We start from the raw sequence: 25,307 nt of genomic DNA on the forward strand, positions 1-25,307 counted from the left end.
ATCCCCATGATGTACGGATGGTTATTTTCATGAATCAGCCGACAAATTAAGAGAGAAAATCTCTAAAAAGACGAGATCTTAATTCACTAAACAGATATAAATAGGTCTTTTCGTCCCAAGGGCCATTCAATCCGAACAGATTAAGTTCTTTGGACCAAAAGAAAAACGAAATTAGATCAATTTCTTGTTTATTAGCATCCCAAATCTATCAAAATGCTCGGCAAACTAGTTCTGTCTTTCGGCCTCTTCCTTGCTGGTGTTCAGGCTCAGCAATCTGTCAACTGCGAGTACCAGTCCTTGAAGTGCGGCTCCGTGCTGCTGGCAGCTCCTTACAGTAAGACCTTCAGATTCCATATTCAGCTAATCTGCCATTATGATGAGGACTGGAGTGATTTTCATACTAAATCAAAATTCTAGGCTACACTGAGGCCCAACTCGTCGCTGCTGTCAATGACACGACCTCCATTCCAGTCATTTCAATCGCTCAACTCTCCCAGACCCTGTTCCACTGCACAGACATTCTCGGAACGATCACTGGAAATGCCTACTGCTTTGCTGGCTGTGATACCAAGCTTGGTACTCGTAATGACCAATGTATTCTGTAAGAGAATCGGTTACTAGGATCTCCGCATCATTGAGATGGATCATAAATGATCCATTCCATGTCTCTCAATAGGCAATTTCCTAGATGCTCAGATCATTCTTGTTTCAATTCTTATCAATTCATGTTGTGAATTGCCAAGCACCCCCTCTTTATGATGTTTAGCATATCTAAGCTGGTCATTGTCGCCGGCGACTGGGCAAGAGGTATTCTCTCATTGCTGGCAGTGTCTATACGATGTTCTTTACATACTTGGTGCAAATAATGAAAAGACTTTAGTCGAAAGCTTCATTGTAGATTAATCCGAGTCTTTTCACTTAATAGTTCAGGATGATTGCAGACGCCTTGTGCAGACATCTGGATCGTAGTCATGGTAATTTCGAATGATAAGGTCCCGGGGTATCAATTGACAAAAGAGACCAACATCTGCTCTTCCACGAGAAGTATTCAAATGTTCAAGTTCTACTAGTAGTCCAAGGTTATTTTTTATTTCATTCTTATCTTGGTAGGTAAGGATATTCTATCAATCTGAACCTTTAACAGTTTTAGGATACCTAAGATGTCGTTGATCAAGTTCTCATTCAAGCATGACTTTTTAAATCTTGTATAAGCTTCTCCAGGCTTGATTTAACACAAAAGCAACATTTATCCAATATTAAAATCGCACAATTCAATCCGTTTCTCCTGGCTTACATCCACACGGTTGTAGGAACAGCATGCATGATTGAAGCCATAGATGGACTCGGTCCACCAAAACACCATGTTTGACATTGTTTGAAGCAGGTAGGAGAAGGAGGCCCAGCTGTAATAGTGATTGTCGTTGTCGTAGGACATGCCGTACCGGAAGCAATCTGGCACTCATCATCCACGGTCAAGCTGGTAGAGGCCAGACATCCATTTATACAGAATGAGTTCCCTGTAATGTTCCCGTAAATATCATCGCAGTGAAATATGACTTGGGGGATTTGCTGCACTGTGAGTGTGGGAATTGAAAGCGTCGAGTTTACTGCGGTGATCAGTTCGCTCAGGTTGTATCCTAAGATAAAGCACTTCAGTAAATTAATTTGCTTGATCTGATTTGATACTGACCGTATGTGGACATTAATGTATAGCCACATTTGTCGGCTTGATAAATGCATGGCTTGAGATACGCATCACTTCCCCAGAGGAAGGCAGACAATATTGAGATGATGTGATGACGATGTAAAATCATCTTGATATAGCTCGCGAAACTACCGGAAATCGTCAAGTTGGCTGGTTCTACGCTATGCGGTAGTTAGACAGTATGCGTGTAGTATTCTCAATAATCAGTCTTTGCAGCAGGCATTATCTGTCTGTAGGGATATAACCATTGTCAATGGCTTTCGTCTGGAAATCGTAGACTGTCTGGACTCTAGTGTCTCATTGAATAGATGCAACCTTGAGTACTTGATTCGACCATGATGGTGTCATTGTAACCCCGGACGTCGGACCCCGGATTGATTTCGGGGTCCACATATAGTAATTGCGAAAAGGCTCCCTTGTATCATGCATTAGGGGCTTCTTGGCTTGTGCCACCCATAGCCTTGCCTATACCATAAAGCAACGTCCTCACTGAGCCAGAGCTGTCTCTCTCGGGCTTCCCTCGTCTACTCTCTCAATCATGATGTTTCAACAAATTTCCAAGACTGACAGCGAATACATCCGACTCGAGTCATAATATTGTCTTCCAAGGTTCCTGATCAGCATAAGAGCGTACGTATACTGCACGTGCGTGACGAGGTAGTCAAGTGCTATGTATGTACATACTACGCCTTTCACAACATCGTTCGGCCAAAAGCTTGAAGTGAATATCCATGCACATGTGTGCACAAACTTGAATGTCCATGTCTGAACAGATTTGAACTTCAGGTTAAACTGGAACCTTGGAACTTGAACTTGAATTTAATGTCTTCAAATGTTGAGCCGAATATATAAATTCAACCTCAAGGGATACATACTACCTAGGTGCAAATCTATTTCAAGTTGAACTGTTACTATCTAGTACTAATATTACCTAACTAGACCCGTGGACAGTTCGAATATGCACATGTGTAGTATTCTCAAACTTGAATTATACCTACTCAGGTACCTAGGTAAGTGTCTTAAACTTGAACTTGAAGGGGTTTCAATGTTTTTTTTTACCAAGTCAACTGGTGTAGGAGGAAACCGAAGTTCAATGTTTACATCTCATTTTGGTGGCGTTCAAAGATCAACCAATGGGAAACCGCCAATTACGCCGTCAACCAAGAATATCAGTATGAAATTTGCACATTTATGGGAAGTTCTTTGTACTTCAGGGGCTTCCTTGGGCCTCATTTCACACCTGTATAGTATTCAAATGTTGTAAGCCCTCAGATTGATCGAACTATTTAATTTTCAATATCCTTCACTACATTGAAGAGCTATAGGATCTAGAGACGAAAGAGTCCACCTGGGCAATTTCCGTGCCTGGAAGCGTATACTCCACTTCCATATTCAACAGTTCCACGACACAGAATACATGATTATTAATATATGTGGGGATTGATTCAAGCCTCAGGGTAATAGTGGCAGTTTAATCTAAGAAATGGATGTGTATGAAAAAGGGGGGGGACAACCTCGGCTGAACGAGTATACTTGCACACAACACTCAACAGTATTGCTTCTGCAACCCTTTCATATGAATCTTAAAACAACCGGGGCAATCTCAATCAATTGCCTGGTATAAGACAGTCCATATCAAGAAAATCCTACCTCATAACTTGAATAATTGTAGATGAGAGGGCTATAGTAATACTACACTAAGTTAAGACTTGCCCGCAAACAGCCGGACATGTGACACTTCGTCTTCCACCATAGAATTTCAACAGATATCAAAGTGTTGAATAGAACTTGAATGAACATCAATTGAACCAGTTGACTCATTTAATCACAGCTGTATTAAATTGATTTATGATCAAGGGTACACACTGTGATCTCCGGAAGGTCACGGCTTATACGGCTTATGCGGGTTTTCCCCCTTTTTTATTGACGCTAATCCTAATTGGGGGTCTGAACTCGCTGACCGCAAAAAGTCCCTTGCTCTCACTCTTCTCCTGTTCTTCTTTCCTCCATATCGTCGGTCCTTTCCATCATTCCTTTCTTGGTCGCGCTCTTGAATCACCAAACAGAGTGAGAAGGAGAAAGACGTCGCTTCGGCCCTTTTTCTTTTTTCAATACCTACTTTTTAATCTTGCGTTTGGTGTTGTTTTTTTTCTAAGCTTTGTCCACTGGACCCCCCAACTTCATAATGGCGTCCGAATTCCTCCAGAATGTGCCCCTCCCAACCATTGATCGCCCATTTGGCGTTCACTTGTGGCCTATCTTTGATAAGGGCTTCGAGCAGGTCATGGGCTACCCTGCCAGCGAGTTCAACTTCCAGGAGGGTGTCACGCCTATGTCTACCTTGAAGGAGACCGCCATCATGCTCGTGACATACTACGTTATCATTTTCGGTGGCCGTGAGGTCATGAAGAACCTCCCCGCTTTCAAGCTGAACACTCTGTTTATGCTCCACAACCTGCTTTTGACCATCATCAGTGGTGTCTTGCTGGTGCTCTTCCTCGAGCAGCTGATCCCCACCCTTTGGAACCACGGTGTTTTCTACACCATCTGCGACCACAACGGTGGTTGGACTCAACCCCTCGTCATTCTGTACTACGTGAGTATCCAATCGAACGCACTTGGCAATAACGACGCGACTAACATTCTAATTCGCCTGTAGCTCAACTACCTCAACAAGTACTGGGAGTTCATCGACACCCTCTTCCTCGTTCTCAAGAAGAAGCCCTTGACTTTCCTCCACACCTACCACCACGGTGCCACCGCTCTCCTGTGCTACACCCAGCTCATCGGTCTGACTGCCGTTCAATGGGTTCCTATCACCATCAACCTGCTGGTCCACGTTGTGATGTACTGGTACTACTTCCAGAGCGCTCGTGGAGTCCGTATCTGGTGGAAGAAGTACATCACCATGCTGCAGATTCTGCAGTTCGTCATTGACGTCGGTATGTTTAGAATCCGACCCACAGGTTCGTCACTCATATGCTAATAATTTTTATCTGCGCAGGCTTCATCTACTTCGCCTCTTACACCTACTTCTCCTCCGCTTACTTCCCCTGGGCTCCTAACATGGGCAAGTGCGCTGGTGAGGAGTTCGCCGCTTTCGCTGGTATCGGTATCATCACCTCCTACCTCTTCCTGTTCATCGGCTTCTACATCGCCACCTACAAGAAGGAGGTCAAGGTTGGCCGCCCCCGCAGCAACACTGGCAAGAAGTCTCTCATCGACATGCGCAACTTCGAGATCCCCTCCCCTGCTGGTGCCAATGGCACTGCCAAGCCCTCCAACGGTGCTGCTGTCTCTACCGGCCGCTCCAACGGCCCGGTTACTCGTTCCCGCAAGGCCTAAATGGCTTGCTTCCGGTGATTCTATGTGAGGCTGTTTACTCAGTCCATTTAGCTTCACAAGATAGGCATTATCCTTAAAATATTGGATTTATCCTCTTTTACTGGAGAATGCTGTGAATCAATCTCCAAGAAATTGGGGAGAAAAATCATTCGATCATCTTTGTATTCGAACATGGGCGCAGGCGCAGAACGGCGCGGGAGTTGCCCCATGATGATTCACTTTATAACAGCCTTTAATAAACGACCTTTCACGATGCCAGATTCGACGGTCTGGTTGTCTATGCGACATGGACTCCGGTTGTGAGGAATGGTATGGATGGGGTTTTATGCCATGCATTGGGGAGAATATAGTCCCCGGAGGAGACATTATCTTTCTATTTTCTTTTCTTTTCACCCGAGCGGACTGTCGGACAGTTTTGAGCCGGTTGTATTCTATAATGTCACATTCTGTTCATGTTTGTCGTTGTTACCCCCTTAGCCTGCTGGTGGCAGGCATTTTTGGTTCCCCTTTCACCCTTATTTGTTAGTATTATAGATCCCAGGTCACATATCATGTTAAATGTAATCATTCATGAGAAGTTTCTATCGTCATAGTAGACAGTGATAATTCGAATTTGGTGCCGAGGTGGTTGGGTTTCGAAGACTAAGCAAGGTACATCAATACCAGCATGGCATTTGCAGGACTCCAGTCAACATTGCTATAGACGCGTGTAGACTTGCATGTGGCAAGAGAAATAACTAGTCCTGCATACTCCGTACTGCGAGAAGGGGTAAGAGAGAATGACTTGTTGGAGTGGATGGATATCTCAAGTGCTCGTACGAGGTAGAGTGCTCTACTGCTATCTCTCGAACAAGCGCGTCAACCACAGTCACTTCCAACCAGGAAACCAAAACAAATAAAACACGTTGATATGGAAACGGAGAACCTTCGAAGCTCAATGTGCGGCATCACATTAACAGGTCCCACCGTGATGCAGGAACTCACCCGGGGTGTAGATCATGCAGAGAGAAGGAGGTAGGTGTAACGGCGCACAAACGCCACAAAATGACCTGTCAAACTAGCATGATGGCATGGAAATGACATCAGGGTATCCACGACTCCATAAAGGAAATAGGGATCATCAAAGCGTGGCCGGGAATCCAATTTCCAATTACGTCCAGCCATCTGAGTAACTCGTATTCAGGTTCTCAGGGATGAAGCTCGGGAGGTTCGGAGTCGGAGACCGACGTAGGGCTGCGCGCAAAGTGAGGTTGTGAACTTTCGTTCAGCCTTCTTCAAATAACTAGTATTTCCAGCCATCGATATGAGGTCCATGTGTACATGTACATCTGTACGGTGTAGAGGTGCAGTATGGTGAAGTGAGGAGTGACAGGTCGATCGACATCGCATGGGACGTATAGCTTTTTCTCCAGCCATCCGTTAACGTGGCCGGGGATATTCAATATTCTGCAGATCATGGACCCATAAGAGGCTGAGTACGAGCAATCACCGGTTATGGAACATGTTCTCGGACCAAGAGCTCGGGGACTTGAGGACTAATCTGAAGTGACAAGGTTAACTCAATGAAATAAATCAAAGCTTTACCCTACTTGAGTATCTCCCCGATAGCCAGTCAAAAAACACACAATTGAGCTCCTGAAAATAACTCAGTATGCAGGGCTCAGACGTATTTTCAACAGGACCAACGCGTCAAAGACATCTGAAAGTGCAAGGGAAATGGGGAAAAAGAAAAGACTTGGGGGAAGAATAGAATTAGTTCCTAGTTACGATGTCGACAAACCAAGGGTGGCGCCGAAGGCATGGGAAGGCGTCAACATGTGTTCGTTTCTGTGTGGACTAGGTTGATTTCAAACTGAGTGAACCCATTGCAATTTTAATTTCCAAGCTGTCTTTAGACTTCTTACCTGAAATCGGATTACCTAAAAGTTGAAAGAGATCTTGTGAATCCAGCTTTGAGTTGGAGTCGAGTTGGAGAAGCCATGTGAGTGCTCAAGTTGATATCGAAAGCCTTGGAATCTTGAACAAGCCAATATTCTTGTCTGTTGAAAAGGACTTCTTTGAAATGGCGTGTTCAAGTTTCTAAAGATTTCTTCAAATTCTGAGACAGAGCATAACTCATGCAATGCATTCATCCATGGATGTATTACCTCGGGACTACCTCGGGAGGTTCCATCTACTCCGTGCAAGTCTCTATATTAACATTCTGTCATTCTCCTAGCTGGTTTCAAGTTTGAGTAAATTACCCACTTCAATATATAATTGGAAACAATTCTAAGGATTAATCTGTTAAAAGAAAGTTGACCCTATAATTTTTACTCCATAATCCGTCAACACTGAGGAGCGGTAGTCCGCATAAACGGAACGGAGATAGAATACTACATATGGAAATACATGCCGCTGTCAGTTGGACTCTTCAATGCATGTCTTACTTCAAGTTGGTCTATTCCAAGGTCTGATAAGAACTGTAAACTCAACTTTTGAAGCTTACGTGATTGAATGAATTGAATTGGATGGAAGAGTACAAACTTGAAATGTTCAAGTTGAACCTATCCTTGCCTGATCATGCATCACCTTGTAGATTGAGGTTGGGTTCTTTGCGTTGGGGATAACTTGGATGAATAACGTCAATAACTTGAAATTTTCCGTTACAAAATTCTGGGGTTTTGTTTTATTGTTTGATTTTCAATATATGCAGCTATAAATAATCGCAACCGAAACGATAGCGCGCAACGGAAGCATTGATGCATGTGGAGAATTAACCGATAATCATCCACGCAAGGAGCAAGGAGCGTGTCGCTTTTTGCTTTTTTCTTCTTTTTCTTATATTGCTTTTGATCATTCCGTACTCCGTATAGTGCTTTATTGGCAATGCAGTATGATCAATAGAGCACTTGAGCCCCTTCAAACATTCAATGTCGCTAGGGATCCCTACGAACTGGCATATACTGGATCCCAGGACTCTAGGTACAATCAGTAGGAATTCTCCTGTACTTAACGAGGAACTAAGGTTCTTCTACTATAGTGATGGGAATGAAGGCCACCTGTTCTCCTAGACCCCTGAATATTTCAAGTTCTACTACGGAGTACTTGGGCCCTTAGACCCTTTAGGGTTACAGGGACTCCTCTGTGTGTGCCTGTGCTTGTGTTCTGTGCTTGTGTCCTGTGTACCTGCAGGTAGATTTGTGGGGTGTCCACCCCTGGCATGATATGAGGACCGCGCGTTATGCAGGGAAAAAAAAATAAAAAAAAATAGTAAAAATCAAGTGTAGGAATTCTCGGTAAAGATACCGGGTCCACCGATCTCGTTTCAAGCAAAAACCCCCAAGGAGTTCGTCGTAGTAGCGTGTTTGAGTTATACTTGACCCACTCAGTCCACAGCGGTTAACTTGTCAATCTTCATTTTGATCCCCACCGTGGGCGCTTCCAACGTTGGCTTACCCAGTCTTTCCCCCCCCCTATGAGCCGTGTATACTGTTGCCAGGATCAGTTTATTCCTGCGTTACGGAGTTTTATTTTTTATTTTTTTTTCTTCTCTTCCGCCAGGGTTGTCATACGTGGGCCAATCTAGCTGCCGCCACCAGTCCTCCTTCTAGTGACACGTCAAGCCAATAAGATCTTATCGTTATGAACCTACTGCAGCCCCAGCGTTAGGCGCATGGGCCAACAGACCAACGACAGCTCACGTTGATCTATCATATTTTTCTCCGGTGTTACAGCCAGGTTTAGTTCCCAGCCTCGCCACGATGTTGATGCGCGTCGCCGAAATCGTGAAACGGTCCATAGGGGGGAAAAGGGACGCCCCTCTTCAAACTGGTCTCAGCTGCAAGGGTGATGGACTCTTACCCTTCTATCACCAATCACATCCTGCATCCATATCCTCATCCAATGGGAGGATTCACTAGCTGGGGACTAGTTGCCATACTTCCGACCAATCCAGGATGTGAACTCCTTCTTCCTGCATAAGAACAACCAAGGAAAAAAAAAATAAACCAGATTTTTTTATCTGAAAAGGAAAAAGAAAAGCCAAAACGAGCCACATTCAGTCAGGGACTTCTGATGTACGCTGAATGGAGCCCAATTTTACAGGATTCTGGCATCAACTACACGTGGACAGGGATCCAAAATGACTTGTCCCCTCTTTCCTGCAGATAGCGCTTCGAGGTCAAAAAGAACCCTCCCCGCCCCTCCTGTTGTGGATCAATTCCTGACGGGTGGGACCTTTCTTTTTCTTCATACTTGCGGCACCTTGAATAGAATCGAGGGCGGCTCCCCTGTTCATTATCCTGGACCGGTTCCACTCTTAAATCACCTTTTCTCACCCCGATCACCCCGGAGCTGAAGGATTAGATCTTCTTCCACAGACTGGTGGTAGACTCATAATAGAAGAGGCACATCTTTCTTCTACCTTGGGGATTCTATTGTTTTTACTATTAAGGACTAGGAACCTGCCACTCGTTAGATTCCATTCTCTTCCTGATCTGGGGCTGGTTCTACCTTGGTTCTTTTCCTGTGCTCGCTCTCTATGTTGCTGTCTGGAACAGTATTTATTTTCCTATTTCTTATCAAGGAACAGCCATCCTGCTAAGAGTTGTGAAGCATAATTTGACAATCAGCAATCATGTATGAGCCTGCTACCGCGTTGAACCTTCAGCGGCTGAGCCGGCAAAGCCTTCAGAAACGATACGAGTCCGAAGAAGAAGAAGTATCGGAATCTGATGCCGGCGGACCGGACTTTGTTCCCTCTCTGGTGGGCTCCCAGAGAGCCGGAACTATCGATTCGGATCTGAGTGCGGATGAAAACTCCCATACTGATCCTGATTCTGACCGGGAAGAGCGTCTCTTGCCCTCATACCATGTTGCTAAACGTCCACGACCTGTATCAATGGATACGGTGAAACGCAACAGCACTGCAACATTCGTGGAAAGCACCCGTGTATTCGATCCTGAGGATGACTTGGTTCTTGAGCTCCCATTACCGGAAAGTCCTCCTGAGCTGGCATCGGACCTTTACTTGCAGCCATCTATATATGTCTCGCCGAATACACCACCCACGACTCATCAACGGTCTCGCTCACCCTCCCCGTCGTCCGTCTTCTGTTTGGAAAACGCAGAGATCCACGTTGCAAAGAAGATCACTTTGATGGAGCCACAGACACGTCCTACTCTCGTCTTCATTAAATCCTTGGGGACTCGATCCAAAGATTCTCGACTCCGGCCCACTCAGCCTCGAACTCGTGGGAATGCTCGAAACCGCGAGTCCCGGATTTTCGACGGCAAGTTGGAAGGAAATATCCAAGTCCCACGCCTGACAGACGTCAAGTACACATCATCGCCACGAGTCCCTGAACAAACCCAATCTCCCAAGAAATCTACGAACTCAACCCCCTACTTGGCTCAATTAGAGCAGGAAGATACTCGCACTTCCCTACGACAGAGCGCCACAATCAACTGCGTTTCTGATATCCCCGTTCTCCCATACTTCCCTCCATCCCCTCAAGAAGCATCCGCATCATTCCTCCGCCCTCGGCCCCGCACATCCGGATGCGAGAAACCATCCTCAACCACAACTCGTACCTCCCGGCGCCCCACAGACCCAATCAGACGCCCACCCTCAACCCGCAGTAACAGCAACACCAGTTTACCTCCACGCCCTGCATCGCCATTCCCAACTGACGAGATGCTAAGGAATTACATCCCGGATCATCACAGTGAAGGAACACCGGCTTTACCATCCAGAACCTGCAGCCCAATCTCATCAGCATCTTCCCCACCACAACAATACCAATACATTCACTCTTCAAAACGGGGACCCATTCCATCTAGCAATGGAACCTCATCAAATATCCTTCCGAATCGTTCTCCGATGATGCGTCGAATGACTAGAAAGCATTCCGCTGCTTCTAGTATTCATTCTCTGAGTAGTCTTCGCTCGGAAATGGATCTCCAACTCCCGTCCTCGCATCATGTACACTCTTCTGTGTTCTCGGCCTCGACTCAGTCTGTCAATACAGTTGCTTATGATACTCGTCCAGTGCGAAAGGCTAGTCAGAGACGTCATGCTAGACATGCTAGTTCGGCTGTTGGATCTGGACGTGGATTTATGGGGTTGAAGCTTGGGAAGAGGGCTTTTAGTAAAGTCTGATTCGTGACTTACTCGACCTATTCTAATCTAATGTTTTTTTGCTTCCCTTTTTCGATTCTTTTATCGAGCGGGTTCTCTCCCTTTGGGTACTTTTTTTCTTTCTTATCTTGTTTGATTGGTGTTTTTGATTTCCTTGCAATCTTCAATGGTGGTTTCATTCGCCTATCTATAATGGCAATAGCTGGTTCCATTGATTATTTTCATGGCGTTCTTGATTATCGGCTTGGTGGCTTGTTCTTGGTTTCTTAGGTACTCTTTCCGGCTTGGATAATGTCTACTTGTTTTTCTTCTGCCCTCACACTGCTGCGGTGCATCAATTTGATTTCCATGGACTGGATTCTACTTATTTCAATTTTCTTTCCTCGATGACTCGCATTCTACTCTCACAAACCTGATACTACTAGACAATCAAGAAGAGGTAGGTACCTATGGTAAATTTCAGTGCCAAGTTAAACATTTGAACCATCCCGGTTCTGAAGATCATATTCAGGATCCGAATTCTGAAGACCGAGCTTGTCCGAACTACGCCTACTAATATCACTATGACCCTCTCGCCTTGTGATAATTTCAATTTCGAGCCGGGAAGTTCCAGAAGCAGAAGAGTAACTGTGTGTAAGCTGGAGAAGAGATTTGATAGCTAGAGCAATGGACTGGTATATTGCAGTGCATCATGGGTAAAAAGAAAAGCCAAGCCATAAGAGTAAACATGAAAGCAGGAAGCATAAATGGCTGGATAAACTGAGATAACTATGCTAAAGAGGTATCATTGGAAGACCTCTACTTGCGTGCCTCCAGGGCAGCTTTGATAGCTGAAAGGAAGAAAAAGACATTAGTTTGGATACGACGTGAATCGCGGATTAAAGCTTACCATCACACGAAGACTTAGCATCTCCGAAGAGCATTCTCGTTCCAGGCATGAAGAACATGGGATTCGGCACGTCGGCTGTATACTTGGTCAGCTATGAAAACCCCCAAAAAAGAACCTTGTGATATGAGAACTTACCATATCCGCTTGACATTCCTCGCTTCATGACAATAACCTCCTTACTCTTCCATGCATGCAGAACAGGCATTCCAGAGATGGCAGAGTCAGGTTCCATGGCGATTGGGTTAACTGTATCATTAGCGCCAATCACCAATGTGACGTCGGTGTCGGAAAAGTCCTCATTAATTTCATCCATCTCAAGAACAACTAGAGCGAGTTAGGATTGACCATAACGGAATGGGGAAATAGTTAGTGATAACTTACTATCATATGGCACGGATGCTTCAGCAAGAAGCACATTGCACTGGCCAGGCATACGTCCTGCCACAGGGTGAATAGCAAATCGAACACTGACGCCACGAGAGCGCAGAATACTGACGATCTCAGCCAGAGCATACTGTGCCTTGGCCACGGCCATACCGTACCCAACAATAATAATGACACTCTCGGCTCCACTTAGTGCCTCGACTGTGTCATCAATGCTTGTCTGAGTAACTTCACCCTCAATCTTCTTCTGGGACTGCGCCGGGGCGGAAAGCCCTCCGAAGAGCACGTTTGTAAGAGAACGGTTCATTGCAACACACATGATGTATGATAGAATCGAACCGCTTACTCCAATCAAAGACCCGACACTAGTCAAAAGTGGGTTATTGAGCATTAGCCCCTCAGCCACTAGTGCAAATCCAGAGTAAGCATTGAGAACAGTGATCACAACTGGCATGTCAGCGCCACCAATAGCTGCAGTTGTTGTAAATCCCTTCGTGAAACTCAGTACAGTATTTGCACCCAGACAGGCCGCTGCAATACCGGGGTTTCCAGGGGCCATGGTGATGAACGCCCCCATCGTTGCAATATTACTACCTAGCAATGTAGAGTTGATGACGTGGCGACCAGGGAGGATCTTCGGGCTAGAGGACATGCGTCCGGCGAGTTTCATAAAAGCGACGATCGAGCCAGTAAAGGTAACACCTCCGATGAGCACACCCAAGTACGCAGTGACCATGTGTAGGGTTGTAATATCCTCAATATCGACTAGTACACTGCCAATACTGGTCAAGACAGCGGCCAGACCCACAACGGAATGCAATGCTGCGACTGTTTGGGGAAGACCAGTCGGGGTAATTCGACGGCCAATCAGACCACCAACTAGTGCACCGGATCCAGCGACACCGGCAAACTGAGCCATTGTTTCAGGGGTGAATCCCACTGCAGCAAGCGAGGCAAGAATACCCGAGACTACACCTAGGATTCCGAGAATGTTTCCACGACGTGCAGTCTGCTGTGACGCAAGGCTAGAGATGGAGCTCATGCAGAGAATAGTACTAATCAGGTACCCGGCTTGCACCAGACCAGACATTCCTGTACTTGCTGCAGCGATGAAGCCGCCACCAAATACGACTGCTGGGACCGCGTACAACCACGGGTACTCTGGGGGATCTGTCGGACGCTTGAACATGTCTAGCATGCGTTTGGTAATCACAAAACCACCTGAGATATTCACGAAAGCCAGAAGGACAGAGGCTGCACCGAGATATTCGGGAATCGTGGTTGGAGCATAGCCGCCGCCCATGATGAATAAACCGCCAATACCAACCATTCCGGAGATTGCATTGGTGACACTCATCAGCGGAGAGTGAAGAGCAGGCGCAACTCCCCAAACTGCACGGTAGCCTACCAGACCCGCGAGACCAAAAGTCATCATATTGCCCATGAAAATCGGACCTGCTGCCTTACCAAGGGCTAATGTGGTGCCAATAGCTCCTGTCACGGCAGTAACGTCCCGAGTTGCCTTTTGCCATGGTGTAATCGCCAGAGCCTCCTCCTTCTTTGCCGCAGCAGCTTGAGTATCAGGCTTGGGAGGCGGAGGGGGAGCAGATGGGGCAGCAGGAGCGATAATTTCGCCGTTGAGAGTAACAATAGACCCTCGAACAACTTCATCTTTGAAATCAATTCCAAAGGACTTGTCCTTGGGAGCCATGGAGAGGAGATACTTGATGATGTTGTTTGAGTACAAGGTTGAGGATTGGGTCGGCAGACGAGATGGAAGATCAGTATAGCCAATGACAGTCACACCCTTGTAGCTAGACAGCTGGCCAGGGATAGTAGCTTCACAGTTACCACCCGCTTCAGCTGCAAGGTCTACAATAACAGAGCCTGGCTTCATAGCAGCAACCATTTCCTTAGTGATGAGCTTCGGAGCCGGTCTTCCAGGGATCAAAGCTGTTGTGATGATAATATCAACTTCACGAGCCTGTTCCATGAATAGTTTCATCTCGGCCTCAATGAACTCTTTGGACATTTCCTTTGCATAACCACCTTGTCCAGCGCCATCTTCCTGAAAGTCCACCTCGATGAATTCTGCACCCAAGGATTGGACTTGTTCACGGACAGCGGGACGCGTATCGAAGCCTCGAACAATGGCACCCATTCGACGTGCTGTTACAATTGCACTCAGACCGGCCACACCAGCACCGATAACCAGGACTTTACTAGGAGGAATCTTTCCGGCAGCCGTGACTTGACCAGTCAAGAAACGGCCAAAGTGGTTCGAGGCCTCTAAAACTGCCTTGTATCCTGCAATATTGGCCATTGAGCTTAGAGCATCGAAGGTCTGCGCACGCGAGATACGCGGGATACGATCCATCGCGAAGGAAGTGACACCACGTGCAGCCAGAGCATCCACGAGCGGTTTATTCTGAGCCGGGTACATGAAAGACACAATAGTCGAGCCTTTACGAAGAGCTTCAATCTCATTGAATGGACCTTCCGCTTGCGGGTTTCGGACTTTCAGAACAATATCACTCTCCGACCATATCGCATCACGATCGACCACCGTCGCACCAGCCTTTTCATACGCATCGTCCAGAAGCTGTGCCCCCTCACCAGCACCACGTTCAATTAACACGCGTGAGAAGCCCTTCTTCAGAAGCAAAGCCACATTTTGAGGTGTGATGGCTACTCGTTGCTCATTCTGGTGACTTTCGCGGGGTACACCCACAGTGAGTTCGGAGTAAGGGGTGGTTGGTACAAGCTCTGAGGCAGGAGAGGTGGTCGATGCGGCGCGTTTGGAGAGGATAGGCCATTGGCGAGGACTGGGCGCATTTTTCTTATCCGACGACGCAAGTAGTGCAAGTTGACGAAATTGGGAGACTGGTAACAGGAATTAGAATGCGGTAGCAAAATTTTTGAGGGGTCATGCAGCCATGCAGGGATGAGAAGCAGCTTACCTGCATGTGTCACTGATAGGACAGACTTCCCTGCTCTGACACTGGGAGCCGCTCGACACTGTCCCAGCGCAGACAACAGGGAGCGCGAAACACTCATGATTGAGAAGGGCTCGTGACAAACTGGATCACAGATTGTCAAAGCACATCTGAGGAGGTGGGTTGGTGAGGACGAGGTGAACAAGGAGTTACGGGAAAAGAAGGGGGTTTAAAGGGAGGAGTTTAGCAGGAAAGAGGAAACAAGGACACGAGTTCTCGGACTCCCACCTTATGATGAAACGGTACGCGCCCCTTTCAATCACGGTTCCCCGGGTATTTCCAAAGCCACAGCCTTAATTGTTTCTCCCCGCGGGGTTGGTGGAGTTCGGGGAGAGCTCGGATCGTCCGGGCGTTGTTCTCCACACACTGGTTTTGAATAGCGAGTAACCACTTCACGGCAATTTCCTAGTGATGTGTGGCATATTAAGAGCCAATGGAAGTGATGAAGGCTGTTTTACTTTTTCTAAAGCCTGCTAGAACCTGGTGGTCTCACAGACCTCTCTCCACAAACAATTGATGCCAAATTCCGATAGCCGGAGTTCGTGATCATAGGTCATGGCGGTTTGATGCGGAGAAAGATGATGATTCTGCCGGGTTTCGGCAATATTCATTTACGAGGTCAAGTTCAACAGACATGAATTATAGACTTTATATAAAAGAAGTATCATGATCTGTATGGTAAAGAAGGAGAAAAGGTGCAGAGAACATGAAATTCAAAGGTACATATACGAAGTCGGCTTTTTTGCCTCAACCTACTACTGCTAATTGCCTCCCTCGGGCCTCATTTAACAGCAGCATGATGCTCTCATCTATAAGAGTAGCCATTTTGGGGTTATGCATGGCCAGGTTCAAGGTGTAAAAAGGGTCTGTTAATCTCCTGCTGTACTAGTAGTCAGTTTTGCTGTGCCTTCCACAGTTGAGAGGCCTAGCATATGCTGTTTTGCACTTGATCACCGTTACATAACAGTCTGGTCTCACCTCCTTCGACTTCAAGCCATCGGATCTCTTCCATTCAAGCCCGAGATAAATGAGTTCTCAGAGTGTCGTCGCATATTCGCGTAGAGTGTCAGGGTTTCAGTCCTAATAGCCATAGATCAGGCTATATTCAAGTTGACTGAGAATGTGCAAGACCAGACACATTTTGCAGGCCCGACCTTTTTCCACGAGGTTAAGGAAAGATGGCAAATCACGTTCTTCACGGTACTGCTCGGAGGTATTGGAGATTCTCGACAGTGTCTCTCAGTGCCTGGCCGTAATGCCTGGCCGTAAGAGTCCAACTGGGTAGGTTGGTAGCAGCGGGGGCACGCGTGTGTAGAGAGATAGAGATATTGACAGGCATAGTCGCTGCAACCTGCAGTGCGGAAATGTAGTCTCTTCATAGCCGCCTCCAAGGACGAATGTGGGTATGTGTGTGGTTTCTGGGTGTGTTTTGTGGAACTGCAGGTGTACTAGTAGTACTGTCAGGCTCAGAACATAATCATCATCAGTTCAGCTGTCAGTGAAAGAAATAGCAATTCGGCAGTGGATGCGCTTAAATTCAACCACACAGGGTTCATGGTGCCATGCATGGGAATCGCAGAGAACTCAGGCTTGGCTCATGGCGCTCTGTACATCTTTCTGCCGAGCCTGAGTGGAGTAAGAAGGAGCATCGGTTCCAAGATTTCCAAGGTTGTACCAGTAGCGAAGAGTACGAGAGTGCGAGAATGCGAGAGTATGGGCAAGTATACAGAGTGGTGGTTGGACATCTATTGAATTGTGGGGTGCATTTGACCCACCCGAGGCTCGCATTCTCGCATTCTCGTATGTATCCAGCAAGGTTGAATAGATCCATGGATACCAATATAGATTCAAATTTTCAGGGTCAATTCCTGTATTAGGGTCAGTCAGGTTTGAACATTTGAAGAAATTCGATATAAAAGCTAGAAGCTGCCCAATAATTATGGGCTCAATTCTTTTCCCAGAACGCTCTTAAGATACTAATAATTTCAACACATCCCAATTGTTTGCCATGTCTCAAGATGCGACTGATACCAATAACAATGGCGGAATAGATTTTGCCCTCTATCGCTATAAACCCTCCATTGTAGCAGCTGCAGTCTTTGCCGGAATCTTTCTACTTCTCTCCTTTTTACATTTGATTCGACTGCTTCGAAACCACCACTACTTCTTCATTCCATTCATCGTGGGCTTGCTATGTGAGTCACAAACATTTGAATCTTTAAGCCGGGTATTATCCTGTCCTAATAACAGATTATTAGTCGAATGCGCCGGCTTTATCGCTCGCATATTTTCACATTTCGATACAATGGCACTTGGTCCGTATATCGTTCAAACCATGCTCATCCTCGTTGCACCCCCGCTGTTTGCCGCCTCTATTTACATGACACTGGGTCGAATTGTTGTCAAACTTGGCGCAGAAGAGAAATTCATCATTCCCGTCTGGTTTCTCACAAAGATCTTTGTTATTGGGGATGTCGTATCGTTTCTTCTGCAATGTGGAGGTTTGTGGTACCATTCCAGTTGTCTTCATTGGACCTGAGTACTGATCTGACTCGTCAATAGGCGGTAGTTTTATGGCCGTTGGAACACTATCTGCCATGAGCACTGGCGCCAATATTGTTGTTGGTGGTCTGGTTGTTCAGCTTCTCTTCTTCGGGTTCTTCGTCTACCTATCCGCATCGTTGCATTGGAGGATGAAGCGGCGCCCGCAGTATAACCATGTTTGCGAGAGTGTGAGGTCATATGGTATCGAGTCCAAGGGCCAAATAACCTGGGAATCGCTCATGTGGGCTATCTATGTTGCCAGTTTGCTCATTCTCGTGCGATCGGTCTTTCGAGTTGTGGAGTTCGTTGAAGGAAATGATGGCTTCATCATGCACAGAGAGTATCTTCTATACATTTTTGACGCTTGCCTCATGTCCCTGACTGGGATCGTTCTGATTGTTGTTTATCCGGGCTCATTTTTGGGTCGCGGTGAAAACAAGAGGGATAGTGAGCTTCCACTCACACTCACAGAAGACGGATTTACTCGCCCAAAGTCAAATTCCGAGGGGTGACGCATTTGCAACAGACTTTAGGGCTTTTTTAATTATCTTCCTCGTGGTTTTTCATATTCGTACAGTTGCCTTTGGAGTCTGATGAATATGTGATCGCAATGGATTTTTGAGAGCAGGTTTAGATCCTTTCAAGGAAGCTAAGGAGAGAAGACGTTGAAGTCGTCTACAGACTCACGCCAATTTCATTTATCCGATAGAAAGGCATTAGTAGTAGCAGTACTTCCACATGGCAGACTCTGAGTTGAAGGAATATTTTGAAGAACTTGAAGATAGTACTACTATCATGATACTATAGGCACTATGTGCGTCCAAATTGAAGTTAAAGCACGGAAGTTCAAAGTTTCTTCTCATATCAGTAAATACCGTGATATAATATTTATGAAATAACGTTTGAAATACTAGAATGAAATAATAGAAACCATCTCACTTTTCACCGATTTCCAACCTTGGAAAGGAGGCTTCATTCCATGCCTTTGTAAGCGGCCTCGGGGTGGATGGAGTCGAAGGCTCGCGCCGGGTGGCCGAAAAACAGCTGAGATGGAACTCCGGTTATTCCGCCTCAACCTCTGCTATTGCTCTAATACCCGGTCCGAAAGAGTCAAACTACCCGTGACTTTCATTTCAATAATGGAATATTGATATTGACTGGTTTTATATTGCGCAACGTGAAATGGCACGCAACGCGTCTCGGGGGTCTACGAATCCCGTGTCTGGTTCAACGCCCAGGTCGCAAATTCGGGTGAGACGTATCACACACACCAAATCAAGAAAAGGTTGCTTCACATGCAAAAGGCGTCGAGTGAAGGTATGGGAAAATCATCGGAATCTCCTGTTTTCATGATCAAGGACTGACAAGGGCAGTGTGATGAAGAACAACCCGTCTGTGGTGCTTGCTCCGTCCGGGGTGATGAATGCGTGTTTCCACGTCCATGTTCTCCACATGTACAGACAAGAAGAAGACACCCTCATCCCAACCTCGAGACATTGTCTCATAGTGCAACTTATCCAGTGATGCTGCCAGGCGTGAATGCGGATCGCATTCATCCGCTTAATTTCAATATACCACCCAGGAGACCATCAAATCCCGATGGAGAATCGAAGAGCTGCCTTAATATGCAAGATTTGAATCTTTTGAAACATTACATCTTGCACACTTCCAAATCCTTGAGTTTGAATACTCGCAAAACCTTGGCATGGGAGCGTGTGATTCCAGATCTCGCTACCAAAAATGCCTTTCTCATGCACCTGCTCCTAGCACTGGCCGGTCTGGATATGATGACATTAGAAAGCTCAGACAGCTTCAGAGGTACGGAGCCTCAGATTAACGACTCACCATCTTTTATTGGATCAATCAATTCAAGATCCTTGGCTTCAGACGAAATTGAGCTTGAAGCCCTGGTTGAACACCATCAGAAGGGTCTACAAGGACTCCAGGAGACATTGGCGGCGGCTGGTGACCAAGATGCGGAGGCTTTGCTTGCGGGATCAATGCTAGTTGTTGCTTTTGCTTTTGCTTCACTTGGAATCAAAACACTAGATCCATCTTCTCAGACGTTGTGGCACTCTCCGACCCCGAACTCCAATTCCGACATCCCTCAAATACACTGGCTCCGCCTAGTGCGCGGTGTCGGTTCCATTGTGCAGCAGTCTTGGGATACCCTCAAACTAAGCCGATTAAGACCTCTTTTACTTTACCACAATGCCAACGATGACTGGAAGCTACTCGGCCCGGAACCGACATTCGAAAATAGGCTCCTAGCCAAGGGACTGTCGGAAAGTCTCTTGGACTTTGCGTTGGGTGCGCGACGAGCAATCCTGAGACTGAGAGAATGCCTAAGCTCTCAGCAGCCAGCGAGTTCCGTTCATGGTGATATTCCTAGCTCAGAGTCAACATCACAGCTCAGCCCCGAAACCAATGCAACACCCCAGCCAGATTCAATATATGCGGCACAGGATCAGACAATCGATGTGGTTGAACAGATGTATATGCGAACCATATACGTACTAATGCTACCACAAATCGAATTCCCTTCTGATCGTGCAATGCAAGCTGAGATAGAAGATGCGGCTGTTTCATCCTGGCCATACCTCGTTCCCGAAACCTTTATCTCTTCGCTAGATTTGAACAACAGTCCTGATATATCTACCGGGTTATCATTTGCTATACTTGCACACCTCTATCTTCTGATTGCTCTACTGGATGAGCTCTGGTATCTTGGGGGTCGATTTCGCATGGAAATCAACAAGATAAATACGGTGGTAGCCAGGTTTGGGAGCCCTGAGTTGTCCGAACTCATGGTATGGCCAGTGAGGGTCGTGAGCCTCCAAACGAAGATTCAATGAGAGCACTGGGGAACTGGTCCTACTGTAGGACTTTACGAGGGCCCTCTCTCTCCAGTTGCTCGAAAACCCTGATGCTCAGGTGTGCAATAGGTGTCTTGCACCAGCGGCCAGAACTTTTGCTCACCAATCATCAAATGTAACCTTGAAATTCAACCTGAAATCAGAAGATCAACTTCGGAGGGTAACAGTCTAGTCAGCTTATATAGTGGCGGCATTTGATTCTGTCAAAAAATTGATCCCAAGCTCGAGCCTTCATGGATCATGGATGAACGAATGAGAACCACTGCAGAAGGGAGTCGACAATACCATGAATTTAATTTCGCTTGACGGATTCCGGGGTACTGTGGGCATCGGAAATCGGACCCATGCCAGTGGAAGTAAGGCCCCCATGAAAAGCTCAAAGAAGATCTTTGGGCGAACCAAACATAATCCGTATAGAACTCTCGGTCGGAGAGCCGCAAAGCTTGCGGAGGCGGGGCTAATGGCTGCAAGGGGATAACATTGCGTAGGTGGACGCCTCATATTCGGTGATGTATTGCCGTCTGCTGTCATCGGTCTAGGTGGGCTAGCAGCCAGATTATCAAAATCAACTGCCGGTGATTCTAGCTCAGACCAAGGAACTTTGTAGTGAATCAGTCTATTATAGTGCTCAGGTTCGTATTCTCACGACTAGACACTAGCCGTCGCACTGTTGGCCGAATTGGGTTACTCCCGAGGTCCGTCTCTGCATGTTCCAAGTAAGGCTATCACCTGGCGATTTGAACAGGTATAATACCCCTCCAATTTCCTGATATGAGCTCAGCTTGTTGGAGTCTTATTTTCCCCAGAAGTTTCCTAGCTGGACCATATTCGACCCCATTCAATATTTTCACTCAACTTGTGTTCATCTTTGATAAACGTATTGATCATCGGTATGGACCCTAGTATCAACGAGCCCGGCTCCTGGCAGGAGAAAGCTGCACGAAAGCGAGAGGAATGTGCCAGCAGAATACCAACCGAATGGAAGCTTTCTGATGGCTTCATGGCTAAATTCTCAGCACCATTGTCGGAAAACAAGAACGATTTTATCCGAACTGCGGCAATCCGTGAATCTGGAATTCTGACAGCGCGTGAACTGAAAATCACCGAGCAATACACAGTTGCTGAATTGATCTCCGCATTGGCAATTGGGAGCCTTACCTCCGTTGAGGTCACTCTAGCTTACTGCAAGCGTGCTGCAGTCGCCCAGCAACTGGTATGAATCCTGATAGTATGAATATGATTGACTTTGAACTCACGATGAGTAGGTTTCCTGTCTCACGGAAACCATGTTCGAGGAGGCTCAAAAGCGAGCCCAATACCTTGATGACTTGAAAGCGCAGGGAAAACCAGCAGGTCCACTGCATGGACTCCCTGTTAGCATCAAGGATAACTTCCAATTTAAGGGAAGAGAAGCGACTACTGGACTGGTTTCGTTTCTAGGAGAGGTCTCCACCGAAAATACTTCCCTTGTTGATCTTCTTTTGGAACTAGGAGCAGTACTATATGTCAAAACCAATGTTCCTCAAACAATGATGGTAAATCTATCCGACTACTTCTAGTTCATTTTCCAGACTGGCCTCCCTGAAGACATCTGACTCTCATAATAATGTCTTTGGGCGGACTCTGAACCCCTGGAATACCCAACTAGGGCCCGGCGGCTCGAGCGGTGGTGAGAGCGCGTTGATCGCTCTTCGAGGCTCCCCTATTGGCCTTGGAACGGACATTGCTGGTATGAAACGAAGACAACCCTCTGCTCGATCATTCCATACCCGATCATTCTAACGGTACTATACTAGGTTCGGTACGAATCCCTGCCCGTTTCTGCGGAACCTATGGTTTCAAGCCGAGTACATCTAGAATACCCAACGGCGGGATGCGAATTTGCACGACACTGGGCTTGAGGTTCATCTTATCAACCACAGGTCCACTCTCTCTGGACTTGGATGGGATCGAGATTCTCTTGAAAACAATTTTCAGTGCACGGCCTTCCCTGTATGACTCAACGGCTCTTGATATTCCCTGGAGAGATGTTCCAAGAAAACCAGTCTTGAGAATTGGAGTCATGCATGAGACCTTCCTCTTCCCTCTTCATCCGCCTATACGGAAAGCACTTAATGAATCAGTCAGCCTTTTGGAAGCTCAGGGCCATCAGATAATCCACCTGGATCAGGAAGATTTTCAAATTTTGGAAGCGAATGACATAGCCTGGAATATTTTCAACTTAGATCAGGGCTCTAGAGATCTCATTGTTGGAGCTGGTGAGCCAGTTGTGCCTGCTATTGGCATCATTATGAACCGGATTGAGACTCTGATGCGGATGTTCCCGCCGTCCCAGCCAGAAACAAGTGGACTCGATCGAATGGGGAATCTAGCTCTCCTCAACGTGCGACGAGCGAAGCTACGTGAGAATTACCGGAAGTTCTGGTTGCGACATGAGCTGGATATCTGCATTGCTCCGTTGTCTCAGAATACCGCAATCCCGCATGATACTTCCGGCATTGCGCCTTATGCAACATTCTTGAACACTTTGGATGTATGTTTCAAGATTTCATTTTCATGAAGAAAGACTGTACTAATTTTCCCTCCTAGTATCCATCCTGTGTTTTGCCATTTGGGGAGGTGAATGACTTGGATAACGAGGAATTCAAGCTTGAAGAGGGCCAGATAGCTCCCGATTGTGAGTTACTACTCTTGAATCATATGTACTGCAAATGATGGAACCAGGCTAATTTATCTTAGACAATTTCGCACAGCTTAAAGGCGCCCCTACCTCTATACAACTTTTCACTATGAATATGCAGGATGAAGAGTGTCTACAGATGGCGAAACAAATTGATGAATGTCTGAAGGGTGAAAACGGGCTCTAAAGCACCGACAAAACTTCATAAATTGAACAGGTCTCATATTTATAGCAATTCAATGCTTTTTAAATTGGTTAGCATTATTGCATCTAAATCCGTGTTACTGGCAGAGTCCGGAATATGACGATCCGAGTTCCAGACCCACCAGTATAACTTGGAAGACGCGGGGCATTATCGAAACTTCAGTTTCATCTCCCTTTTCATTTCAAATTACTTCAAGTTTCGTCGCCTGCAGATTTCACCTTAAATTTAAATCCAATCTTGATTTATAACACTACACAATGGACGGGACCAACCGAGTCAAGAGAGTCCTCGGCATGGGTGAACGGCCTGCTCTAGGAGTCTGGCAGCTCTTACCTGGAAGCAACCTATCTCGTATCTTAGCACGAGCTGGATATGACTGGGTTCTCGTTGACTGTGAACATGGAAATATTGATGGTAAGGTGGAATATACTATAATGGGAACTGCATCCACTGACTTCGTTCCACAGATGCTGCAATGCACGAAGCTATCCCTGCTATCACTTCATACGGATGTAGTCCAATCGTCCGAGTTCCAGACTTCCAGTCTTGGATGATTAAACGTTATTATTTCATCCCATATACGATGCTTCCTTGCGCTCTCTAATTGAATTTACAGGTGCTCTTGATGCAGGTGCCCATGGAGTACTCGCACCTCTTGTTCGAACCGTGGAAGATGTCAAGTCTTTCGTAGAAGCATCGCGATTCCCTCCACAAGGTCGCCGAGGTTTTGGCTCTCCATTCCCCATGGACCGGTTTGGTCCGCATGTGACAGCCACTCAGTATTTGAAGGAAGCAAACGACAATATCCTTCTCTCTGTTCAAATCGAGACTCGTGAAGCTTTGGAGGCAGTCGATGAGATTGCAGCTGTTGATGGACTTGATCTTTTGTTTGTTGGTCCCTTCGATCTAGGTAACAATATTGGTCATCCTGTTGAGGGAGATAGCTTTGCCCCTGAGCTGGAGCAGGCTATTCAGAAAATTCTTTCTTCTGCCCATGCCGCGGGTAAAAAAGCGGGTATTTTCTGTGGGAATGGTACTCAGGCAAAGCGGTTCGCGGATATGGGATATGATTTCATGAACGTTATGACTGATGTTGGGGCTCTTTCTTCTTCATTGTCGAGGGAAATGGAGATTGTCAACCAAAAAGCTGGCAATGCTGTTTCGGGGCCATATGGAAGCTGAAGTCAACTTTAACTCGGAGTTACTAGAGGGTCTTCGTGTCATGATGTCAGGTGTTTAATTCAATATTCAGATACTATCACTACCATATCAGACATTGAATTTTCATGTTCAGCTATGATCACCTTCACAGTTCAGGTTAACAGCCACAACGTCACCAGGTCCATATAGTGGATACTCCAGCTTTATCCGTGGACCGTGGTATGTAGTACATCTTCGGATCATAAGAATCCGATGGGATATGAACTTCAAAGATGTTGACAATATTCATTACAATTAGTTGACTGTGATTCGTTATGGCACGGATATTCAAGTTATTAAGATTACCACTTAAGTTTGCAACAAAACGCCATACACCAGTTAGCGTCCCGCGCCACTACTAA

The 25,307-nt window shown here is 46.3% G+C and overlaps 8 protein-coding genes across 8 annotated transcripts; 7 read left to right on the top strand and 1 right to left on the bottom strand.

Moving 5' to 3' along the window:
• Positions 1-213: 213 nt before the first annotated feature.
• N7483_002785 (uncharacterized protein) lies at positions 214-605 on the top strand (the record flags this gene model as incomplete). Its single annotated transcript, XM_057086222.1, has 2 exons — positions 214-334; positions 418-605. 2 exons carry the CDS (start codon positions 214-216, stop codon positions 603-605), a joined length of 309 nt encoding a protein of 102 aa, XP_056952371.1.
• A 3,285-nt stretch (positions 606-3,890) lies between these two features.
• On the top strand, positions 3,891-5,050 carry N7483_002786 (elongation of very long chain fatty acids protein; the record flags this gene model as incomplete). Its single annotated transcript, XM_057086223.1, has 3 exons — positions 3,891-4,301; positions 4,365-4,647; positions 4,710-5,050. The coding sequence occupies 3 exons, from the start codon at positions 3,891-3,893 to the stop codon at positions 5,048-5,050; spliced, it is 1,035 nt and encodes a 344-aa protein (XP_056952372.1).
• Positions 5,051-9,668: 4,618 nt separating this feature from the next.
• N7483_002787 (uncharacterized protein) lies at positions 9,669-11,192 on the top strand (the record flags this gene model as incomplete). Its single annotated transcript, XM_057086224.1, has 1 exon — positions 9,669-11,192. One exon carries the CDS (start codon positions 9,669-9,671, stop codon positions 11,190-11,192), a length of 1,524 nt encoding a protein of 507 aa, XP_056952373.1.
• A 777-nt stretch (positions 11,193-11,969) lies between these two features.
• N7483_002788 (putative nicotinamide nucleotide transhydrogenase) lies at positions 11,970-15,501 on the bottom strand (the record flags this gene model as incomplete). Its single annotated transcript, XM_057086225.1, has 5 exons — positions 11,970-12,001; positions 12,061-12,135; positions 12,196-12,384; positions 12,442-15,327; positions 15,405-15,501. The coding sequence occupies 5 exons, from the start codon at positions 15,499-15,501 to the stop codon at positions 11,970-11,972; spliced, it is 3,279 nt and encodes a 1,092-aa protein (XP_056952374.1).
• A 1,947-nt stretch (positions 15,502-17,448) lies between these two features.
• N7483_002789 (RTA1 domain-containing protein) lies at positions 17,449-18,496 on the top strand (the record flags this gene model as incomplete). Its single annotated transcript, XM_057086226.1, has 3 exons — positions 17,449-17,635; positions 17,699-17,941; positions 18,003-18,496. 3 exons carry the CDS (start codon positions 17,449-17,451, stop codon positions 18,494-18,496), a joined length of 924 nt encoding a protein of 307 aa, XP_056952375.1.
• Positions 18,497-19,279: 783 nt separating this feature from the next.
• On the top strand, positions 19,280-20,839 carry N7483_002790 (Zn(II)2Cys6 transcription factor domain-containing protein; the record flags this gene model as incomplete). Its single annotated transcript, XM_057086227.1, has 2 exons — positions 19,280-19,301; positions 19,353-20,839. The coding sequence occupies 2 exons, from the start codon at positions 19,280-19,282 to the stop codon at positions 20,837-20,839; spliced, it is 1,509 nt and encodes a 502-aa protein (XP_056952376.1).
• Positions 20,840-21,752: 913 nt separating this feature from the next.
• Positions 21,753-23,727, top strand: N7483_002791 (putative general amidase; the record flags this gene model as incomplete). Its single annotated transcript, XM_057086228.1, has 6 exons — positions 21,753-22,073; positions 22,126-22,395; positions 22,448-22,589; positions 22,657-23,393; positions 23,450-23,537; positions 23,600-23,727. The coding sequence occupies 6 exons, from the start codon at positions 21,753-21,755 to the stop codon at positions 23,725-23,727; spliced, it is 1,686 nt and encodes a 561-aa protein (XP_056952377.1).
• Positions 23,728-24,002: 275 nt separating this feature from the next.
• On the top strand, positions 24,003-24,927 carry N7483_002792 (HpcH/HpaI aldolase family protein; the record flags this gene model as incomplete). Its single annotated transcript, XM_057086229.1, has 3 exons — positions 24,003-24,159; positions 24,213-24,305; positions 24,362-24,927. The coding sequence occupies 3 exons, from the start codon at positions 24,003-24,005 to the stop codon at positions 24,925-24,927; spliced, it is 816 nt and encodes a 271-aa protein (XP_056952378.1).
• Positions 24,928-25,307: the final 380 nt, after the last annotated feature.

The sequence above is a fragment of the Penicillium malachiteum genome (genome assembly GCF_028827825.1).
Source record: "Penicillium malachiteum strain IBT 17515 chromosome Unknown utg000001l:1.0-8184562.0:1.0-8186909.0, whole genome shotgun sequence".
Taxonomy (NCBI): domain Eukaryota; kingdom Fungi; phylum Ascomycota; class Eurotiomycetes; order Eurotiales; family Aspergillaceae; genus Penicillium; species Penicillium malachiteum.